The 21,823-nt window shown below is 38.3% G+C and overlaps 2 protein-coding genes across 2 annotated transcripts in view; both read right to left on the bottom strand.

Moving 5' to 3' along the window:
- Window positions 1-16,222, bottom strand: part of LOC135475828 (sushi, von Willebrand factor type A, EGF and pentraxin domain-containing protein 1-like) — a 32,913-nt gene extending 16,691 nt beyond the window's left edge. Inside the window, exons 1-16 of the mRNA XM_064755768.1 lie at window positions 15,869-16,222; window positions 13,832-14,636; window positions 12,845-12,997; window positions 11,842-12,000; window positions 10,421-10,639; window positions 9,907-10,098; window positions 9,375-9,566; window positions 8,922-9,173; window positions 8,308-8,541; window positions 7,423-7,611; window positions 6,265-6,951; window positions 5,274-5,438; window positions 4,347-4,508; window positions 3,347-3,511; window positions 2,293-2,480; window positions 254-728 (exon numbers count right to left, since the gene is read on the bottom strand). Coding sequence (XP_064611838.1) covers window positions 254-728; window positions 2,293-2,480; window positions 3,347-3,511; window positions 4,347-4,508; window positions 5,274-5,438; window positions 6,265-6,951; window positions 7,423-7,611; window positions 8,308-8,541; window positions 8,922-9,173; window positions 9,375-9,566; window positions 9,907-10,098; window positions 10,421-10,639; window positions 11,842-12,000; window positions 12,845-12,997; window positions 13,832-14,567 — 4,168 coding nt within the window. The 5' untranslated portion in view covers window positions 14,568-14,636; window positions 15,869-16,222. The remainder of the gene's footprint in view (window positions 1-253; window positions 729-2,292; window positions 2,481-3,346; window positions 3,512-4,346; window positions 4,509-5,273; window positions 5,439-6,264; window positions 6,952-7,422; window positions 7,612-8,307; window positions 8,542-8,921; window positions 9,174-9,374; window positions 9,567-9,906; window positions 10,099-10,420; window positions 10,640-11,841; window positions 12,001-12,844; window positions 12,998-13,831; window positions 14,637-15,868) is intronic.
- Window positions 16,223-18,345: 2,123 nt separating this feature from the next.
- LOC135474809 (ankyrin repeat and SAM domain-containing protein 6-like) overlaps window positions 18,346-21,823 on the bottom strand; it is a 28,208-nt gene continuing 24,730 nt past the window's right edge. Inside the window, exon 17 of the mRNA XM_064754407.1 lies at window positions 18,346-21,724. Coding sequence (XP_064610477.1) covers window positions 21,627-21,724 — 98 coding nt within the window. The 3' untranslated portion in view covers window positions 18,346-21,626. The remainder of the gene's footprint in view (window positions 21,725-21,823) is intronic.

Genomic DNA, 21,823 nt, shown 5'->3' with positions numbered 1-21,823 from the left:
GGTACACACACCCCAGGCTGTCTCACAGTATACATTCTGGACAGACAAAACTAGACAACCATTTTGATTTAACGTTTAACTTGTCTTCTGATTTTTCTTGTTTGATGTTTCTTGCTGTGACTGCTTTTCAAACCATGAAAGTGGGTGAATCCACAAAATCCCAGTCAAAGGCTCACGATTTAAAACAAGTGTCCTTAACCACTTAACCAAAGCCTTTCTCCTGTATAAACGCAAAAGAATGAAGACTTCTTACCCACGTATCCAGGTGGACAGTGACAAACGAAACCATTCTCCTGATTTTCACAGGTGCCGTGAGAGCAGGGATTAGACTGACATTCATCAATGTCTGTCTCACAGAGGGGTCCTGTCCAGCCCAGAGCACAGTAACAGTTAAATCCTGCCAGCAAGTCCTCACAGGACCCCCCATGCTGACAGGGGTTAGAACTGCACTCATCCACCTCATGTTCACAGAAAGACCCTGGGGATAGAGTAAATGTACAAGGATACGATCTCATCAAGTATAAACATGTATCAAAGGGACCAATAAGGGGAGATAATTTTGATAAACTATGCATAACATCTGAAAGAAAAGATGGCAAAGGGCTATCAACTTTAGGGCAAACATTAAACATACGATTGTTGAGCATAACCTGACCAAACCTCCACAAAAGGGCCCTTTCTAAAGTTTGCATTGGGATTTTGACAGAAGTTTTCTTTCTCATATTTTTCTCACAGCGTTAAGTTCTTCAATAGCCAAGCCTTTTTCCGCCATGATCATATCTTTTTTATTATAAAGAATAAAAAAAAGGATTTCCTGACTGACCCAGCGGAATTATGTCCAAGAGAGACTTTTTTAAAGATGGCAAAGCATAAATTCTTTGGGTATTTAAATACAATTTCTGTTTACACCTGTCTTTCTGTCTGAATTTTGACAGGTCTTTTGTGCAGATTCAGTTTGTGGCCCTCAGAGCAAGTTTAAAACACAAGTTTCACAATTTTGCATATTCAGTGTGGAAGACAAATTATCTACAGTTTCTCTTGTTTCCTGTTAACATATTTAAACTACAATACAAATAAAACAACAACATGATCAAGAGGATTGACTTTTTTAAGCAGGGGAATGGGAAAGGGACCATCTCCCACTCACTTGGTTTGTTCACATGTGTGTAGGGTTCCAGCCAGCAGGGGGTCAGGACAGGGTTGGTAATCATTGAGGCACTCACTATTGGTTCTGTTGTTGCTTTTTGTACATATGAAAGCATGTAGCTTCACTTTTCAAACTACTTGATGCTTTATCTTCTTTTACATTTATTAATCTTTGAATTGGACTCTAAAGTATGTTTCCTATATACTGTTTTCTCTGTGAAGGCCTTGGGGAAGAATAGTTTCATCGTAAATTGATCGAGCTACCTTCGATAAATAAAGATATTATATTATATTATATTATATTATATTATATTATATTATATTATATTATATTATATTATATATTATATTATATTATATTATATTATATTATATTATATTATATTATATTATATTATATTATATTACTTAACATTATTACACCTGTAAATGCAGTAAATCCATCTACATGAGAAAAATATGTTTGACCACAATCAATAAAATACACCTCTCCCGTAAAACAGCACTGTTGTTGGGGACTAATCTTCCTAGTACATTATAAGAAGCCATGCACAGATATATGCAGCCTGTGACATACATGTACATGAACATCATCCTGAACTAAGCTGTCATATTACATGGCAATTACAAGCAAATTACCTGATAACTAAGCCTGTGGCATACATGTACATGAATATCATCCTGAACTAAGCTGTCATATTACATGGCAATTACAAGCAAATTACATGATGACTAAGCTTGTGACATATATGTACATGAACATCATCCTGAAGTAGGCTGTCATGTTACATGGCAATTACAAGCAAATTACTTATGATAACTAAGCCTGTGGCATACATGTACATGAATATCATCCTGAAGTAGGCTGTCATGTTACATGGCAATTACAAGCAAATTACCTGATAACTAAGCCTTTCATTGCAGAGAAGAAACACAATCTGACAATTTTCTAAACTCAAACATCTGAAAGTGTGTACTAATTTGTGCAACAACAAACTGAGACACTTTTGCACTGTGTTAATTTTGAACTGCATTTGCAATGAGTGTTATAATTTGGGAGAGATGTAGTAGAATCTCCTGCTAAAACACTTATGAGAAAGACAAAGCACTACCTGTAAACCCCTGTGGACAGGTACACGTAAAAACAGGAGGATGTTCCTCCTCACAAGTGGCATTGTTATAACAGGGTGAGGAGGCACACTCATTGATATCTATCCCACACAGTTGTCCTGTATACCCTGGGGCACAGTTACAGGTAAAACCGGCTTCCCTGCTCTCACATTCACCTCCGTTCTCACAGGGAGAGGTCGCCAGGTTAGAGCAGTAGTCAATCCCTGAAAAAAAGGGGCAAATATATTATAAATGTCTTTGTAAGAACAATACTCAATAGAATCAGTTTATTTATTTATTCATTTGATTGGTGTTTTATGCCGTACTGAAGAATATTTCACTTATACAACGGCGGCCAGCATTATGGTGGGAGAAAACTGGGCAGAGCACAGCAACCACATTGGTGAGAGACTGCTGGGTCATCACACAATATAATCAATCTGTCAGGTCTGGGAAACTTGTGATGTCATATTAACAGTATCTTTGAGACTTGCAAATGTGAGCTGTCAACAGCTTACATTATCTATGAACAAAAACTAGGCAACTGAAGGTTCGGACAAGACACAGCTTGAGGTTAGTCAACTTAACCCACTAACAGTTTACAGAACCAGCTTACGACACCAAAATCAGCACCCATGAGTTTGGTCAAGAAACAGTTTTTTGATGACAGACTGACCGGCAAGTTATAACGTGACCTACCTACATCAACTATTCACAGTATCCATTCCTGAATTTAAGAAGGTGATTTTCAGTATGACCTATGAAGTGTTTACGTTACCCTCGGATAGAAACAAACAACTCTTGATGTATTTGTGAAACCTGGCAATGGGATATTGGCAGAATGCTAAACTGGGTCATGTATTGTTTTTAGTGACGCTAAATGCTGAACATCGACAGTGCAACATCAATGAGCAGACCATAAGTAAAATCACTGCATGCAACATGTTAGAAACCATGCAACAAAAGACTTAATAAGGCATGAATTGCTAATTCACTGCTGTGCCACCTGCTGGGAAATGAAAATCTGTTGCTACCATTTTCTGTTTCATTTCTATGTATGATGAGAGAAAAATGACAAGCAATGTCTTACGGTTACACATTGTCACATCAGTAGTTCCAGGGGACAAGGTACCAGTGTTCTCTGGGCAGGACAGACATCCTAAACTCCCACTGGCTGGCTGGTACATATGCTGAGGGCAAAGGTCACAAGGTTCAAGGCCAGAGGTTCCATTATAACTTCCAGCAGGACACACGGCTGCCAACAGAAATAGGTTCTTCATACATATATGTGCCTTAAACGTACAAAATAACAGACATGTTTCTGACAAGAAACTTTCTGTCATATAGAGTGAATGAATGAATACTTAATAATTTCTACGATGACGATGAGTCATTAGGTGTGTATACATATACTTGTGGCAAAGTCCATGCCACCAAATTGCTGCCGTCAATGAAGTATCATGTCTAAGACACCAGACATGACCTCACTCACATTATACTGACACCAGGCCAACCAGTCTTGTCTCCTTGCTCTAGCCTCTCAGCGCTGAGCACCAAGCGGGGCAACAAGATTTATTTATTCATTTATTTGATTGGTGTTTTACGCCGTACTCAAGAATATTTCACTTATACGACGGCGGCCAATATTATGGTGGGAGGAAACCAGGCAGAGCCCGTGGGAATGCCTTACTCTCAAAATTTTTATATTATTATATTATATAAATATGATGGCAGCTAGTTTATAGGCGGAGAAAACTGAAGTGCCTGGATCAGAAAAGTTTCCTCTGGTGTGTTACTGGTCAACTCTCTAATGTGTGATATACTGGTAGAAGACAACATTACTACACGCATTATTTCCTCCCACCATAATGCTGGCTGCCGTTGCATAAGTGAAATATTCTTGAGTAGGCGTAAAACATTAATCAAATAAATAAATAAATACTACATGTATTATTTAATGTGTGCTTTATGTCGATTAACAAATATTATTCAAAATATAATTACAATGTATATGTAGCTGAACAGTTGCCACAATTGTACAAAACCATTAGCAGTGTCCATACAATCTTTGTGTATCTTCACATACCTACCTTTACAACTACTAACACTGTCCGCCCCCTCCCCCACAGTCTTCTGATCATCAGGACACAGCTGACACACTGACTGACCACGCTCATCTTGAAAATGACCCACATCACAGAGGTCACATGGCTCAAGGCCAGTTGGGGAGCTGCTACCCTTTGGGCAAGGCTCTGAATCAGGAAACAGTGTGACTAAAACATTCACTCAGACAGTGTCTACATGTAAAAACAAGATTTCAACCCATTATTCAGTTGCCACATAAACATAAACAAGATTTCAGCCCATTATTCAGTTGCCACATAAGCATAAACAAGATTTCAGCCCATTATTCAGTTGCCACATAAGCATAAACAAGATTTCAGCCCATTATTCAGTTGGCGCATAAACATAAACAAGATTTCAGCCCATTGTTCAGTTGCCACATAAACGTTTATAATGATCTGAATCAGCCAGAGATGTGACTTTGTCTGGTAGTGTAGTAGTTTTCCTTGGCTCTGCATGGTTTCCTCTATGAGCTGACCTTGGGGATAAAGGTGAAATAATTCTTGAATACTGCATCAAACCCCAATTAAATAAATCAAAAAATAAATACATTTATATGGCTACTGTGGTTTTCCAAGCGATTCACCCAGCTCCCTTAACACAATAAAAGCTGCCATAACATTGATGAAAAGTAATTAAACATGAACTTTCACCAGTTACTGACAACCTTTCCCTAGGCCAGTGATGTTCAAGGTTCCATCAGTATGAGTTTGTGCACACGATGCTTATGGAAGAAAAATGGTCTTCACAGATATGATAGATTTCATAAATGGCCACATGGCGTCACAGATCCCTTACCTCTCACCAATGCCCACATACGGTGAGAGCAGGGGCAGCCTACAAATCCCTTAACAATCAAATTGATAAATGCATAAAATGTTCCTGTACAGTACCTCTGCATTGTGCTGAGTTAGCAGTGCCATTTGCTGCAGTGGTCAGTCCCTCTGGACATGGCCTACACTCTAGCTGCTGCTCTCTGTCCTGGTACTGTCCCACAGGGCAGGGAACACACTTCCCGGTCTGATTGCCACTCAGATATGTCCCCACCGGGCAGTTGACTAAACAGTAGGAAACAGAAATGCACTGACATATGTAAGGTCATAATCACTACTCAGCAAACCTTCTTTGTTTCCCGTCATCAATGCTAGAGATATGCAGAAAGGGCAACAAAACAACAACAACACATTTTTCAAAAACTAAATACTTGAAGGTGGACAATCATACTTAATTTGGATTTAAATTTTAGGCTAAAGCAAAAAAGTGCGACAAAACAGATGGATTTTCCCATACATTGTGCAGTATTATGATATCAGCTTTTACAACACATGCATGTGTGTGTATTTTGCCTGAAAAATGATTGTCTGCAAAGGTTATGCCGTCAGAAAAACACGCCAACAAACCTATGTACACAGAGGACAAAAAACACACAATAAACTGAGCGTGGCCTAATTGCATTTTCAAAGGAGCAATCTTTACCATCTTACTCACACTCTCACGTGCCATAAACTCTGTATACAGAGTCCTGTACCCACAAATTTTATCCAAACTCTTTAGACAAAGCTGTTTACAATGCCTCGTTTTTCATCACCTATTAACTTCAGCTAACTACCTCATCAACAAAATAAAGCATTTGACTTCAAAACAGCACGAGTGATATACATATATTACTCTTTGAACAAATAAATACATACCACACTCTTAAGTCAAACAGTCATATTTAAGTTCCTGTTCTATATACCACAAAATATTTTATAATAAATGTATTTCATATTTGATAACCTTTGACATTTTTTATTATAGATATGTGTACGTAAACTTTTAAAAATAATTCCAGTCCCAATTTTCCAGTGAATGTGTTTGATGTGTGTCTCGGGGTATACTTACCACATTCTGCACTGTACATGTCTACTTTAGTCACTTGTCCTGGCTCGCAGTTCAGAGTGAACACCGGATCACTAAGCATCATGCCAATCTGACTAGCAAGGGTGTTATTCTGCGCAGTTAAATCCAATGCTGAATTGTTCAAATGAAATTCATTAGAAATCATGTGAGAAAGATCTTGCAAATTATATATTAAGTTAAACTGCTGGTCTTCGGTAACATTTTCTTCTTCCGATAACCTGCCTTCTATATTGAATCTTATTAACATAGTTTCTGGTATATCTGACATGGAGAAATGAGGCGGAGCAGGGGAACTAACTCCTGTCACAGCCTGATCAGCTATTGCAGCACTGGTTGTCTCCCTTGATCCATTTTGCGATGCTTCTACTGGCGACTTATCCTGGCGAATACTTTCACTTTCGGTAACATATAGCAACGAAGCCGTTGCTACGGAAGGACCTGTTGTTGTATTATCAACGTCTCGTTTGATTCGTTGCCCAAATGTGTGCCCACACTGAATGTCAACCTCTGTCACTTCACAATGGGATTGGAGGCAAAACTCTACGGCGTAATGCTCTACTTTATTCTTGAACAGTTCCGTAATGCGTTCTTTAACCTCCTCACACCTGCCCTCGTAGAACCAGTACTCAGCCTGACCTGTCACCACAGCCCTGGATGCAAAACGACGACCTGTAATTATCAAAGAAAGAACTTCAAAACCAACCATAAAAAGATTTCATTAGGATTTTTTTTCTTCTTTTCTTATGAAAAATTACAGTACATATAAGCCACTGCTGGTATCTGAAATCACTGTATCAAGCGTTCATATCATTAGTAAAGACTGGGACAAAATTTTAGGGAATTTACGCCATTGTTTCTATTTTAGTGAGGAAATCAGACAGGACAGTCAACTGTCTACCAACAGTATAACTGACAACTGTACAATATGGATTTAAACTCGCATCATAGGACAAATTTAGTGAATTGTTTCTGTAGAAATCGCGGGAGCAAGATTATTGGTGACAAAGAAGTGATAATGGACAGCATAAACACAGCATACCTCTTTCAACACAGTTGGAGGGAGGGGACAGCATGAAGACAGTATATCTCTCCCAATATAGTTGGAGGGAGGGGACATAAAGTCTAACTCTGAAAACATACGTGAGCAGTGAGGCCACAGTCTCTGATCATTCCATTGGCCGTTCAGGTTACAGTGGTAGAAAGTCAGCGGTGGCCGATAAAAGGAGTAATTCTCATCACAGTGGACGCTGCAGACCCAGAGGAACGTTGGGGTGGAGGAACACGAGTATGCCCCATTGAGAGGAGGGGGAGGGCGCTCACATTCAGTTCCTGGGAGAAGAATATCAAGACCAAATAATAATAGATTGTGTATACACATATCGCCTGTTCAGTCACAGGCCATTAAGCAATGTATTTCGTTCCATTCTCAGAGTATACACCAAACAAGTGCCCAATTCTGTCACCTTGCACCCAAGCTTTGTTTTAAGTGAATAGCCCAAATTTAAAGACAGGTGGCCCACGTTAAAAGATAGAATGCAAAAAATCAGGTTGACTGACAAAATAACAGGAAAAATGGCCACCTTACTCCCAGCTAAGACAGCCCTGATCAACAACACCAGTGGAGGTGCTTTTCACAAGAGCATTCATATTAATTTACATGTTCATATATTTCACGACTCATGTTCATGTACACTTCCAGGAAAGATATTAAAAAAGGCTCTTTATTTTACAGTTTTCAGGTGTGACAACCAGCTTTATACATGTATAAAGTTACTCTGGCATTCTGTCACGTTTGTTTACGTCCTACATGTATCTTTTAACACAAGCTATTCACTTAATCTGGGGCCTGAGCATAAGACATAGATGACTTGCTGGATGTCACGGTTATTGCAAATTTGTGCAATATATCTGTTTATAATGTGTATCTCACCCTAAAGATTTCTCAGATGGTATAAATACGTAGCCAGCTATTTTAACATCTAGTTTAATTAGAAATATCTTTCGTAAGTCTGAAATTAATCTTACGTTCGAGATTAACAGTGAAGCGGCAGGCCTGGTCATATCTATCCAGAGGGTAGCAAGTTACATGATGGGTGCCAATGCCGAAGAAAGATCCGGAAGATCGGCTACAGTGATGCTCTAGTAACTGGTCATGATGGTCAAAGAACTGCGGGTCAGTCCACTCTATTCGTTGACCTAAACCCTGGATGTTTGTCAGAGTAATGTTGTCTGGACACCCACTGATCCGTACAGTCCGCTCTGAGAAGTGCAAGAAATTTGGTTGTAATGCATCACTCAAGAATTTTCATTTAAGCAATGGTGGTCACCTTCTAGGTTGAGAAAACCACAAGCAATGAACATAGTATAAATGAATCTAAAAATGGGTACAGTATCATGAATACTGGATATTTACACCTTTCTGGGTAAACACTGTAGCTCAGACTAGGCTGAAAACTGACTGAGACAGCTCTGGGTTTAGAGCCAGCAGCCTTAGAGTCAGCCACCTAATCGCCAGTGATATATGTCAGCAGTGCACAGGTAGCAGGTAGCTGACCAGTAGAGTTTACAACAAACATGCATCCAATTCAATTCTCTCAAGTAACAGTAATACTGTTACCTTTACCACATTTTTTACTCACCCACAACCTGCACGGTCCTCAGACAGAAGGCGGTATTGCCAGAGTTGTCAGTGGCAAGGTACTTGATCTGGTGGACCCCAATCTGGACATTGGCTGGGCTGTCCATGAACGGTCCCACTTTGGCCACCACAAAGTGACCAGAATTGTCTGAGACGTGAGGCTGTTCGTGGTCCCAGTACACAATAGCGAAGTTACCCGCTGTAGCCGGTACGAGAATGTCTTCTGGGCAGGTGATCTCTGGAGATGCTGTGTCTGTGAACAATATCATTTTCAAAACAATTTTTTATGTACTTTATTAAACGTTCGTTTTCAAACTCTCAGAATGTTTCACTTCAGTGACAATGGGTAGGGCCTCATTGCACAAAGCAACTGTAGGCCAAGTTTATTAGCTATGCCATAGCTACATTTGTCATTAGCCTGTGTTACCTCGATCAGTAGTTACAGTCACCTTACCTTTGCAAGCTGTTAAAGTATTGTTATCCCAGTGGCCATGGTTTCCACAGGTTTTCACCTCTGGACCAATCAAGTCAAAGCCTTCTCTGCAGGAGAACATACATACAGTGCCAGGTGATGGACGCTCCTGTGAGCACAGCAATGGGATTACTTCCCCTCCTGGTATAGAGGGCAGCACTGGACACCGGGCCTCTGCAAGCATAAGGTTGTAAGAATAAGAGCAAGCATGAATTACAAACCACAGGAATAACAGACAAAATATCCAATTTCACGCAAACCTTAAAAATAAATAATTCAAAGTTATCAAAGAAGTTAAAGCTTAAAGATATACATATGGAATAATAATACCATATAAATCTCATACAACTACATCAAAACTTTTCTCAATAAATAACTTCTTCTGTCACATTATTACATCCACTTTAAATATTGTCCGCCTGTTGTTTAATAACCCATGTTAAATTGTAAGAAAATCTTCTTTCTGTTTTGCAGAAGACACATGCTTGCACATCTAAGCAGTTTTAACACTCACCCACACACTTCATTAGAGCACCCGACCATTGGCCGTTAAAATTACAGATTCTCCGCTCACTCCCGAATAGCTGCCAGCCCTCCTCACATGACACCGTCACAACGGAGCCATAGGTGGTCGTACGATTCAGGTAGTTGACGATGGCGTGCGGCTCTGCTTCTCCATGGTCCTGAAGCCGCCCACAGTCCACCACTAAAAAGCGATTGACTGACTGATTGTTATTCAACACACAATCAATTTTTCACTTCGTTGAAATCAGTTTTATGGGTGGTGGAAACTTGAGTGCATGGCAAGTTATTATCAAATTGGTGTTTTCAATACATGAATTTCAAGTTTTATTTTTTATATAAAATCTTCATACATTTATTCCTGTTAACCTTTTGTCTTTTATATAGAAGATGTGGCGAAAAAAACGTTCTAATTTACATACCTTATTTCAAGTAGCAATAAGTATTAAGTACAATGTAATAACACTCTGGTGTTATTCTGATGTGCCAAATGCCAATTTGCTAACCTTTGCATTCTGGGATTTCTCCCATCCAGGTGCCATTGAGGTCGCAGACAAGGGCTGGTAATCCATTAAGCCTGTACCCAGTATCACATATAAAGTGACAGGAGTCTCCGGCTGTGTTCTCACATGCCACACCAGTGTCCGGGATCTCTGATCTTGACATTCCCCACACATGGAAACCATGGCCGTTGGAGATGGAAGGTAACTCTGAACACGACAGCTCTGTCAGAGTAAACGAAACACTGAAGATTTTTTTATATATTTGACTGTTGATTAATGCTTGAACAGATGATCATGGCAGTATTACTATTGTCAACTGTTTAACATTTGATTTGTAACTCTGTACTCTATATATACATATTTACAATTATAAACTCTTATATACGTTCTTTTCCATTATAGCTGCTCAGGGACCTCCAAATAGTTGCCTTACAACAATCATAAGCCAAATTGATTGCAATTACCTGGACAACACACAGCATAAGTTAATATGCTTTTGATTGTGTAAATGTTTAGAAGCTGACATAAGAGGGTTTCAGAGATATTGAGTGTCAAAGTAAGGCCCATTTTTTTATGCCCACCCGATATACATGTACATGTAGGGATTTCAAAGCCTGGCCAAGAATAGCTTTCGAAGATAGTCTTTAAATAGGTTTTCAAAGCTTATACAAGAATGAGTTTTCAAAGCTTGACCAGGAATGAGTTTTCAAAGCTTGACCAGGAATGAGTTTCCAAAGCTTGACCAGGAATGAGTTTTCTAAGCTTGGCTAAGAAATGCTTCCAAAGCTTGGCTAACAAGTGCTTTCAAAGCTTGATTAAGAAATGTTTTTAACGCTTGGCTAAGAAGGGCTTTTAAAGCTAGACCAAGAAGGACTTCCAAAGACTAGCCAAGAAAAGCTTTCAAAGCTTGGCCAAGGGTTTTTAAGGCTTGGCTAACAACAGCTTTCAAAGCTTGACCAAGAAGGACTTCCAAAGCTTGGTAAAGAAACCACTCTCTAAATTTTAACAACCATGCCAGCAGCTACGGTGCTGCCCATGAAGAGGTTTAGAGCTTGTTTATTCATTTATCTGATTGTTGCAAGAAGCAATACTCAAAAATTATTCAGCTAGACAACAGTTGTCATAATTATGGGTGAAGGTTACAGCGTTACAACACCCTTGTGTTAAACCACTGACACTTGCCAAGTTACTGATGAACCTTCCACCTTTTTTAGTGGAAGTGGTCTCCAATGTGTGTTAGACTGCACAAATGGCCACATCACTGTCATCAACTGCTTTAATATTTCACCAAGGTCTCAGATACAGTGAAAGCGAGAAATCTACAAATTTCCTCTTCGAAGCTGGATTTGAACTTGCACAACAGTAAGTTTTATTAACCATTAGACCCAAGCCTGCACCCTTAGAAACTTGGTGTGAGGACTTACTGTGACACTGGTAGCTCTGGTCATCTACCTGTGAGTATGGGGGTTTACAGCCACACTGGTCAGAGGACACGGACCCAACGGTCAGTGTGGTCAGGTTCCCAGGACAGCTGTCACACAGTCCCGGCCGCAGGCTAGCCTTGTACTGTCCCACTGGACAGGCTATGAAAAATAATATGAAGAATGCAAGATAGTGGCTATATTCACATGTACATAGAGAGCCAGCCTTGGATTAAATGATTAAATTTCTATGCTCAGTTTTCACTTTAGCAATGTTTGTCAGTTTTATAGGTCAAGGAAATCTGAGTGCCCAGGGTACACAGATCTCTACCAAGTTATAATTACAAGCTTTTGTGATAGATTTGCATGTTATTAGCTAAATAGCCAAAGACATGTTATTAGCTTAAGGCTGCACAACTGTTTTTAATAGCTTATTGTCACCAAGGCCCCACAAACAGTGAGAGCTGGGAAATCTTCAAATTCCCTGTTGAAGGTCAGAATTGAACCCTCACCTTGTGTGCCTCATGGATGGGAACCTAGAGCCCTGGAGAAACCGAAGAAATTATGTGAAAGATTTCCATCTGTCACATCAATTTTCTCGTCTAGTGACGGGTCCCTCTATGTTTCTCTTACAGTTTTGCCAACACCAAAATTGTTTCCAATAGCGTATAAATTGTATACTACTTCCTGGCAATTTTTAAATCAATTAAATTTTATTCAAAATGCTTTGATGCCTGCCATCTGCTACATACAAGCACCAAAACATTTCCCAGACACACAAAAATCACATGACAAGCCAAGTTCATCGTTAGAGCTTCTTTTAGTGATAATAAACAACGTACCTCCTTTTACTCCTCTACTTGTAGACATGTTGCAAAATCCATCAATTATAATGCATTTTTAAAAACTCTGTCAATTGTTCATTGAACAATCAGGTTTTGAAACCATATAGAACTTTTTTGTAGTTCTACAGGCAAATGCAGGCCAAAGAAACACACAAACTTACCTTCACAGACATGGCCATTGCCTTGGTAGCCTTGCTTACAGACACACATGTATTGGCCTGACCCAGTAGAACACATACAAACTGAGTGGGGAGAACAGTTGGCAGAACAGCTATGGGCTCTTCCAGTTATCTCCCATGTTTCCACCTGTCCGCCTAATAATAAACACATTTTATCTTACAATATTGTACCAAATATCAACCTTGATTTTGTATAAAACATTCAAAATAGGGGTAAGGGCATATAAACAGTTATGCCTGTCAATTATATGTGCAAGTCTGTCAATTACAACAGACTTGTACATGTACATACAGATATAATGAATATAGTATAATAAATGCCAAAATTTTTACACCAAAAGAAAGCTATTGGTTTTCCATCTGACAATAATTACTGTGTATTATGAAAATTTGATAATATGTTTTACAATAGAAACAGTATCATAATTAAGACAACCATCCACTACCTTAGCAAGACTCATGTACATGTATTGTGACCCCTTATTTCACTCTGATATATCACATTACATGATTTCAAACAATGACTATAGCTTTCATGTGAAAGGTACCCATGTATTTTTGAACACATTATTATGAAGTATTCCTGATTGATTGAATTTTTTTTTAAATTGCTTAAAATGTCTATAAGAGATTAAATTGTTAGGGTATGTACATGATAATGTTGGAAATCTCTCCCACCTAAAGTCATTTCTTCTAGTCGTATTCCTGCTTTTGAGATGACATACAATTTGTGAGCAAACTGGCAACATTTCACTTATTCACTTCAAGAGAGCACAGGTCATTTATTCAGCTTGGATCAGCCCTTATTGCGTGGGAAAAAGTTCTTGGACGTATGGACGTATCTTTGTAGAGCACAGTAAAATAGTGCAGCATTTGGCCTGGAGTTCAAATGTGAACTTGTATACTTGTATATGTTTATCTGAATGGGTGAAGGCATGATTTTTATGACTAAATACTGCACTGACTCACCCTTGTGCAACAACTGAGCCAGGTCCCTGTATTCACTGAACTCTGGCAGAAAGTATGTGTGATTGGCCAGTTGGCCTGATAATGACTGCAACTCTGACCAGTAAGCATCGTGAACTCCAAATGCAAAAATTTCAACCTGAGGACCATTTGCTTCCTCATCCCAATCTGGTGACCATTTTAGAGACCGTATGTCAACAGAGGCCGACACAGGGGGTGACCCAATGTTTGACCGTCCATCTGTCAGCACGATTACAGCTTTCTTCGCTCCTCGCCGTGAGTTCAGCAGCAAATCGTAGGCTGTTTTGAGTGCGGAATGCGTGGCAGTATAACCAGCAGGGACTTTACTTTCGACGCTTTGTCTCAGTCGTTGCATCAGTGAACATTTGTTCTCACGCTCATTCAACAAATCGTTGATGTCCACGCTGGCACGCGTAGAGTATGTGATCACCGCCACGCGGGTGTTTTGGGCATCTATGGTGAAGTGTTCCAGGACGGAGTAGACAAAAGCCATGATGGACTGCCAGCCTGCAGGTGGAATACTGGCTGACCTGTCCAGTACAAAAACCAGGTCCACAGGGCGGCTGCCATATTTCTGTGAGAACATGCCCACACTCTCAAAGCTCTGCTGGACCACACTGTCATTATACCTGGCCACTGTCACAACTACAGTCACAGCCAAGAAAACAGCCTGCACAGTAACTTTGTGTCTTATCAAACATAAAGACATCTTCATCATGATAATTGAATCTTACAAAATCGAAGGTTGTTTTTCATCATATATTACTTCTTCAGGTTTCTCTTTTATCTGAAAAACAAGTAATCAAGAAAATCAAAGCCATTCAGTAAACTTTTACAAAATTAAGTCTTTTCAGACTTGTTAGTCCACCTTAATTAAATAATAATAAATAATTAAATAATAATAATAAATGGATTGTTTCCATGGAAACATGCACTTTCTGTATGTTCAATGACTTGTATTGCTTGGTTCTTTCTAAGTGACATCTAAAAAAATTCCAGAAAATGATGTTTAATAATCCAGTGTAAATACATGCGAGCATAATGATGTAAAAATTGCAGACGATTATATCTATACCATAAGAAGGTGTATCAAAATATTATAATGGGTGGATTTATCAATGAGCAAGCAGTGAGAGTGAGAGAGAACTCGCATTTCAGGAAATGAGTGATTAAGTTTAATGTGTGGCTAAAATTACGCAGATATCCCAGACATTAAATAGGCCACATCTGAATTACCCACTGATTCGTCAGCACAGGTGTAGTTTATCAGGATAATTGGAGATGATACCTCCATCAGAGAGGATGTCAACAATTATCAAATCAACAAAAAGATGAAAAGTACCGTAATTATGGACTTCATTTAATACTCTGCCCAAAAACCTTGATGACAGAATTTCTTTTTTTTTTCTGAACACAAAACTGAATGCCACTGGAATTACAACATGTGGGTGATAAATGTAAAGGGGTACACAGTTACGTATAGCAAACAAAATTTGTCGGCATATATAACGTATAAAATGCTGTTCGCTTAATACATGTGGGACACTATATGATTCTTGACCAGAAGTATGTAAATATTAACCATGTCATCACAAAGTCCTAACAAAAACCATCAATCCAATTCACAAAAGGTGCAAACTAAAGCTGAAAGGGTTAAACACTGAAGTATCATTTTCTTTCTACATGTTGTTTTAATTATGTCATTGATACTTTAACTGCTGTGATTTCACATTTCATTAAATTACGCCCATAATGGTCATATATAACTCTTGGATAATAATGTTCTTGATAAATTGATCTGTTGTTCCTACACTTCAAATTGATTTCCACTGAAAACGATTAGCAGTATGTCTGTTTTACACAGACTTAAACATACATGTATTTTTTAAGATATGCATTTATTATATTGGAATATGAACTCCATTCCATCACTAAGTGCAATATTCACATGATGACCTTGAAAAAAGACTTAAACCACATTTATGCATGAAATCCAACTTTAAAAAATGAAACACTGACCTTACATGTACGAATTGTTTCCATGTTGATAAAATTCTGCTCCATTTCCATGGTGAATTCCAGCTCTGATAGTGTCCCGTCTGTATCCTTTATTGTCTGATACCACAGATATTGATGTATGGTAAAGTTCAATAAATCTTTTGCTTATATTTTAGGAGAAAAAGATGGTATTTCCTTGGTCTAAAAACTCAACATCCCAAACTATTCCCATCACAAACTCGAAACTGTTGACACTATTTTAATTAGTACCCCTAAACCCTAAACCAAAGCAGTGTGTAACCAGAGCCTTGTGGAGCCTGGAGTTCTGTAGATTAACCTGCTGTATGTTAATAGCTTGAATCCCAGCATCCCTTGTCCTTCGCCGCCCGTAATACTGTGAAGTGACGGTGTGAGTTTCACTCTCTTCGCTGTCAAACTAGAGGAGCAAAACAATCACAGTGAAATTCAAGCCCAGAGTTTTTCTGCCTTTGTTTCATTGCGGAGTAAAATGATAGGAATGTGTGGGTCAGGGGATATGGGATGGTGGGGGTGGGGGTGGGGGGGGGGGGATACGCTAAGAGGACTATTAAAACCATTACGACACAGATAACAATAAGGTAAATGGAATAATTGCCAACCCTAAGCAAAATTGCCAAGCCTAGACAGCCTGGATATCATTCACATGGTGAATACAGCAGGGCGGCAATAACGCGGTCTTGTTCAAACACAGGCAGAAAGTCTACATAATTATTCGCTCATAATATAAACAATTACAGTACATATAACCATCTGCTACTTCGGCTGGTCATTAAAACAAACGGTTATTTTAAAAAAAAATATGCAGATTCAAAATTTTTATTTATATGTAACCACCTGGATTTATGTAAAACTATGAAGCTCTGCTGCCAAAGTGGTATAAAAGTTGTGAATAAATGATAACTTCAATGCTTGGCAATGCTTCAGCTATATCGTAGGAACAGAAAATTTTTAATTAAAAAAGAACACTTTCATAGGTGCATGTGATTTTCTAATATTAAAAACCAGTCAAGGCATGAGAACGGGCTAGAACGTAGCAGTCTGAATTTCTATTCCCAAGGTAAGAAAAATTACCTTATCTTGCATCAAACTTACCCTAAATGACCCTCCTAAATTTCGTCCGTGACTAATTTTCACATTTATCCTGATTCTGAGAATTGTATTAATTTTAGAAGGTGTTTTGAGGTTTTCCTGGAACATAGGATGATATACTGTAGTGTATGTTATAGCACTTAATGAAAGAGTGAAGACATGATAAATTAGAAACTATTCTTTACTTGAGTCATACATGTGCAATTTCAGCTATGAGAGGCTGCACCTATGGCTCTCCCCCGCAGTATCATGAGATGACCTAGCTAGTCAGGATGGTGTGAAAAGTCATCCAAACATATAGCCTGTCATTTTCACTTTAAGTCAATGTACTGGCAGGGGTCAATCTAGCTGAACAGTTTTTTGCCCAACACAATTTTTATTGGCACAGTTTCTCTACTTTTACATGCACGTACACATCCATGTAACACAAGAGTATAAAAATTTTTCATCTGGGATCCCAAATTTCTGACCCCAAAATCCTTCAGATGGGTTCAACAATATACATAATCAGGTCATACAGTAGAATGAGGCAGCTTTAGTTCCGACCACACAAGCACCCTTAACCAATGTTCAAATCCAGTTTCTGCTGGCTCAGACGAAAGGACCAACTTTTAAGGGGAGCATGCTGTGACTCAGTCAGGTTAAGGTACTTGCCTTTCATCATGTTCAATGTAGGTCATGTGTATAAGCATGTGTTCTGTCCCACACTTCAACAAGGAATTTTGTGCATTTCTCAAGGTGGCAATAAGTGGTCTATTTTACATTCGTGTGGTCTGACATGCAGTTTGGTAGACCACCAGATTGGCTTACACCCATATGACCTATGCCACACGTTGGAAAGTTTGCTAGTAAGTTAACAAAGGTCAGTGGTTTACTCCAGCAACTTCACATAACACTGCTTTTGTGTGGTTTTCAAGGCCCTGGGTGAACCCTAAGCCTGCTTACACAAAGAATATACAAAACAGCCGGACAGCAGTGAAATATTCTTGCACTATAATAGTAAATATATACCCTAAACGACCATAAATTTCGTCCATGACTGTCTGTTTTTCCTGATTCTCATTGTTCTATAGAGTTTAGACAGATGTTTGAGGTTTGCTTGGAAGATGTGATGACATTCTCCTGGAAACTTGTCAGTTTTAGTGCCGAAATTAATATTTTGTGACATTTACTTACCCAAAAGTGCACCTAGTGAGCAAAATTTTAGGTTATTCAGGGTATGTACAGCCTGTACAAAATATGAAATTCCACTAACTGTTATAGTGGTACTACACCTTTACTTTTCCACTAAACCCACAAGGCCTCTTACCAATTTAAGAGCAAAGCAAATTGGCATAAGATATACAAGAAAACACCACAAAATTCATGTTTAAGAGTGAGTTTATTGTGACTAAATCAGATAGTCAACACTGAATATGCCCCATAGCAAATAATGTTAATATTACAAATGAATGAATATAAAAATGTACATTTGCATACTCTAAAACTTGATTTGGACAATACATGTACATGAATTGTATAGTGCATAACACACTTGAAAACAAACAACAATGTATGCTTTCCAATTTGTGGGATTCCAATAACTCAATATGACCAAATAACTATAAAAACAAATCGGGAGACTGTTATAACTGTAAGTCCTGAAGAAGTGATATCTTGCAATCCACACAGAATTGCAAACATGTAATCTAATTTATTACCTGGTTTTAGCTCTTAGCAAACTTTATATTTTCTGCAAGGTTCACGGTTAACATTCCAGTAGGCATGAGAAAAATATCAAAAGCTGAAATGTTAACTTTGGGCCTAACATTCCTCAATGGCACCCAAGGAAATGTTGAAGAATCTGAATTGTGGCATTTTCTTTTTCATGAGGAAACCTCAAAATATAAACAATTGGAAATTTACAATAGTTGGTATACCATACAAAACGTCAATGACATCAAAGCATTCACTTCCCTGATTATAAAGTGAAAGGCAAATGTTAAAAGACAGAGTGTCCAAAACTTGACTGAAAACCCATGTTAAAATTAAGATAGAACCTTATAATTAAAAAGGTTGAAAAATAAAATCCTGTAAACCTTGAGTCATGTTCGTATTCGATTTTCACAAATTGCAAACTGTGCATTATGTAGTCTGGCAGTTGGTTTTTGGGCCTATCCTTGAACGTGCAAGAAAAATTTTAAAAATGAAAAATTATTCCAAGAAAATCAAAAACTAAGATTTTACAGAAATTTTGGAAATAAGCATCATTCAACTAGTCTAATTTAACAAAGAATAAAAATCTAATATCACAACATAAGCTGATTTGATGGTGTACTTATCGATGATTTTTTTGTTTATCAGGAAAATTCTACTCATCAATAACCATCTTACAATTAAGTAAAACAATGCTTTGTGATCTCTTAAATTATCAATGGTACAAGTGCATAGAACTTACATATCTATACAACCATATCACAAGGTAAAATCATCACCATCCAGTTACACATTACTATACATTCACATGTAGACATGTAGGGCAAAACATGCCCTGAGAGTAGGCCCTTTTTGCGGACGGAATTTACCGAACACACATAAATCTGAGGGAAAAGATTTCTGAGACTTTACTTTTCTAAAGAATTATCAAACAAAGTTTTTAACATTTATAACAACAGGGAAAATTTTGGTTACCTGAAAAGCAGGCTATGAAATGTATGAAAAATGATCAATTTACAAGTAATAATTGAAAATGAGACTCTGAGATGTATTGGCAGCATTTCCTTTCACACATTTTCTAAAAATACTCCCAAAATATTTGGAGTACATGTGCATATTCGCTTCACATTTTCTAAGAGCACCTCTAGAGAGAGTCGTAAGGCCAGCTACATGTATGTCTATGTCAAATGTATTTTTCTACAAAGTACCAATCCTAACACTTGGATCATACCACTTTCTATAAAACGGATGTTTTTCAAAGCAAGAGGCAGTTATCTGCAGGCTTGTTTCATATAGCATCTACATGTAACCAATTCAGATTATAAAGGGCCAAAAGACCTGCCTACCTGGCACCAGGCAGTAATTTTTTTCCTAACTGCTAGTAAACATAAATCCACTTGCCACCTGCTGCAAGCACAATAAACAGCCGAATATACATATATGTAACAACTGGCTACTGAAGTTTTAGTTATGAGGAATTGGGTTGAGGATGTAATTTAGCACTTTTACACTCAGCTTGCAAAAAGATGTGCTATGTATCTGTTGTTGTTAGCTGCAGAATCATTATGATGTAGAACTCTTCTGAAATGAAGGCAAGAAAAATTTTGGACCGGTGCATTGTCCATTTACACTGGCCACAATCTGGCTAACTATCACGATTGTAACTTCCAAAATTTACATCGTCCTTGTAATAATGGTTCAGATAAGATTCCTGACCATTCAGATGATAATGATGAAAATATACCTAACATATAAAAACTGTCACAATTGAAGGGCTGAGTCTGGTACATTTATTCAGCTAATTTCTATCTTCGGGTCTGACAGCAACCTGTAGACAGTCGTGAGTCTCCCGCGCTCTGCTCAGTTTCCTCCCAGCATAATGCTGGCCGCCATCGCATAAGTGAAATACTCTTGAGTCCAAATGAAACATCAATTTAATAGATACATGTACACCACGGCTGCCTGTCTAACTACTGTCTTTTCTTTATGTATTTATTTTATTTGATTGGTTTTACGCCGTACTCAAGAATATTTCACTTATACAACAGCGGCCAGCATTATGGTGAGAGGAAACCGGGCAGAGCCAGGGGGGAACCCATGACCATCTGCAGGTTGCTGGCAGACCTTACCACATACAGCCAGAGAGGAAGCCAGCATGAGCTGGACCATGACTGTCTTTTCAATTACTTTTTGTAATCATACACCAGAGATTCAATTATGAACACCATGGTCCATATTTATCCACCAACAATATTAAAAAAAAAAAAACCCTAATAGCAACTGACCCAAGCATGAGATTGAAAAGTATCAACCTCGCCCAAAGGAAATATATATTTCTGACTGGCACCTAAACACATATGCAAAATTATGGCTCTGAAATACAATTGAATGATGCAATACTTAAGATAGACAAGATGTACAATATGATACATGAAAACAAGCACTGAGACACACAAAGTACATAATGTACTGAAAAGATTGTAACATACATGTATCAATACAATACATATAGATTTAATAAAAAAACAACTACTGTTGAGGTTTGATTTTTCTTAACGGTTAATTGCACTTGGTTTTAACAATGTAACAAATCTGAATTCCAGATGAGACAGTAAAGACTTTGAAATTGAGGGTGCATGGCAGCACATGTAGATGCCCCCACCTTTTAGCTCGTGCACCCAAAAAGGTTTACCAATGCACCCATTTTGTGACTCTGGAAAGCATGCAGTGCACCCATAATTTGTTTCTAATTCAACCATTGTGGTTCAATCATCACATACAGGCAATACTGATGATCACCTACTACACAGAAAGCACACATATTTACTTGATAGGGACAGGCTGGGCATTATCCAGCATTGAGAGTCACCTGGTGCCAAAGGGCAGGTTTCTCACTACTATCAGCTGAAATGTGTGCGATGTTCCACAGTGAAACAGCGCTTTTCTCTGCACAGTCTTAAGAAGAGCGTGACTTGGCACTGGGCATCATGCTGTTTTCCGTGCTCTCTCTTTTCGAATTCAGGGCCATCATCAGCTGATTGTGAGCTTCAGAGCCTAAAATATACAAAAAATTTTAGGCTGAATGAAACATTAGAGTTTAGTCTCAAGTTTTTTATAAAACACAATTCCGAGATTGTTACTAGACCAATATCT

This window comes from Liolophura sinensis, chromosome 9 (genome assembly GCF_032854445.1).
Source record: "Liolophura sinensis isolate JHLJ2023 chromosome 9, CUHK_Ljap_v2, whole genome shotgun sequence".
NCBI classification, from domain to species: Eukaryota; Metazoa; Mollusca; class Polyplacophora; order Chitonida; family Chitonidae; genus Liolophura; species Liolophura sinensis.
The sequence above is the reverse complement of the archived record's forward strand: the minus strand, read 5'-3'. Positions and strand labels throughout refer to the sequence as shown.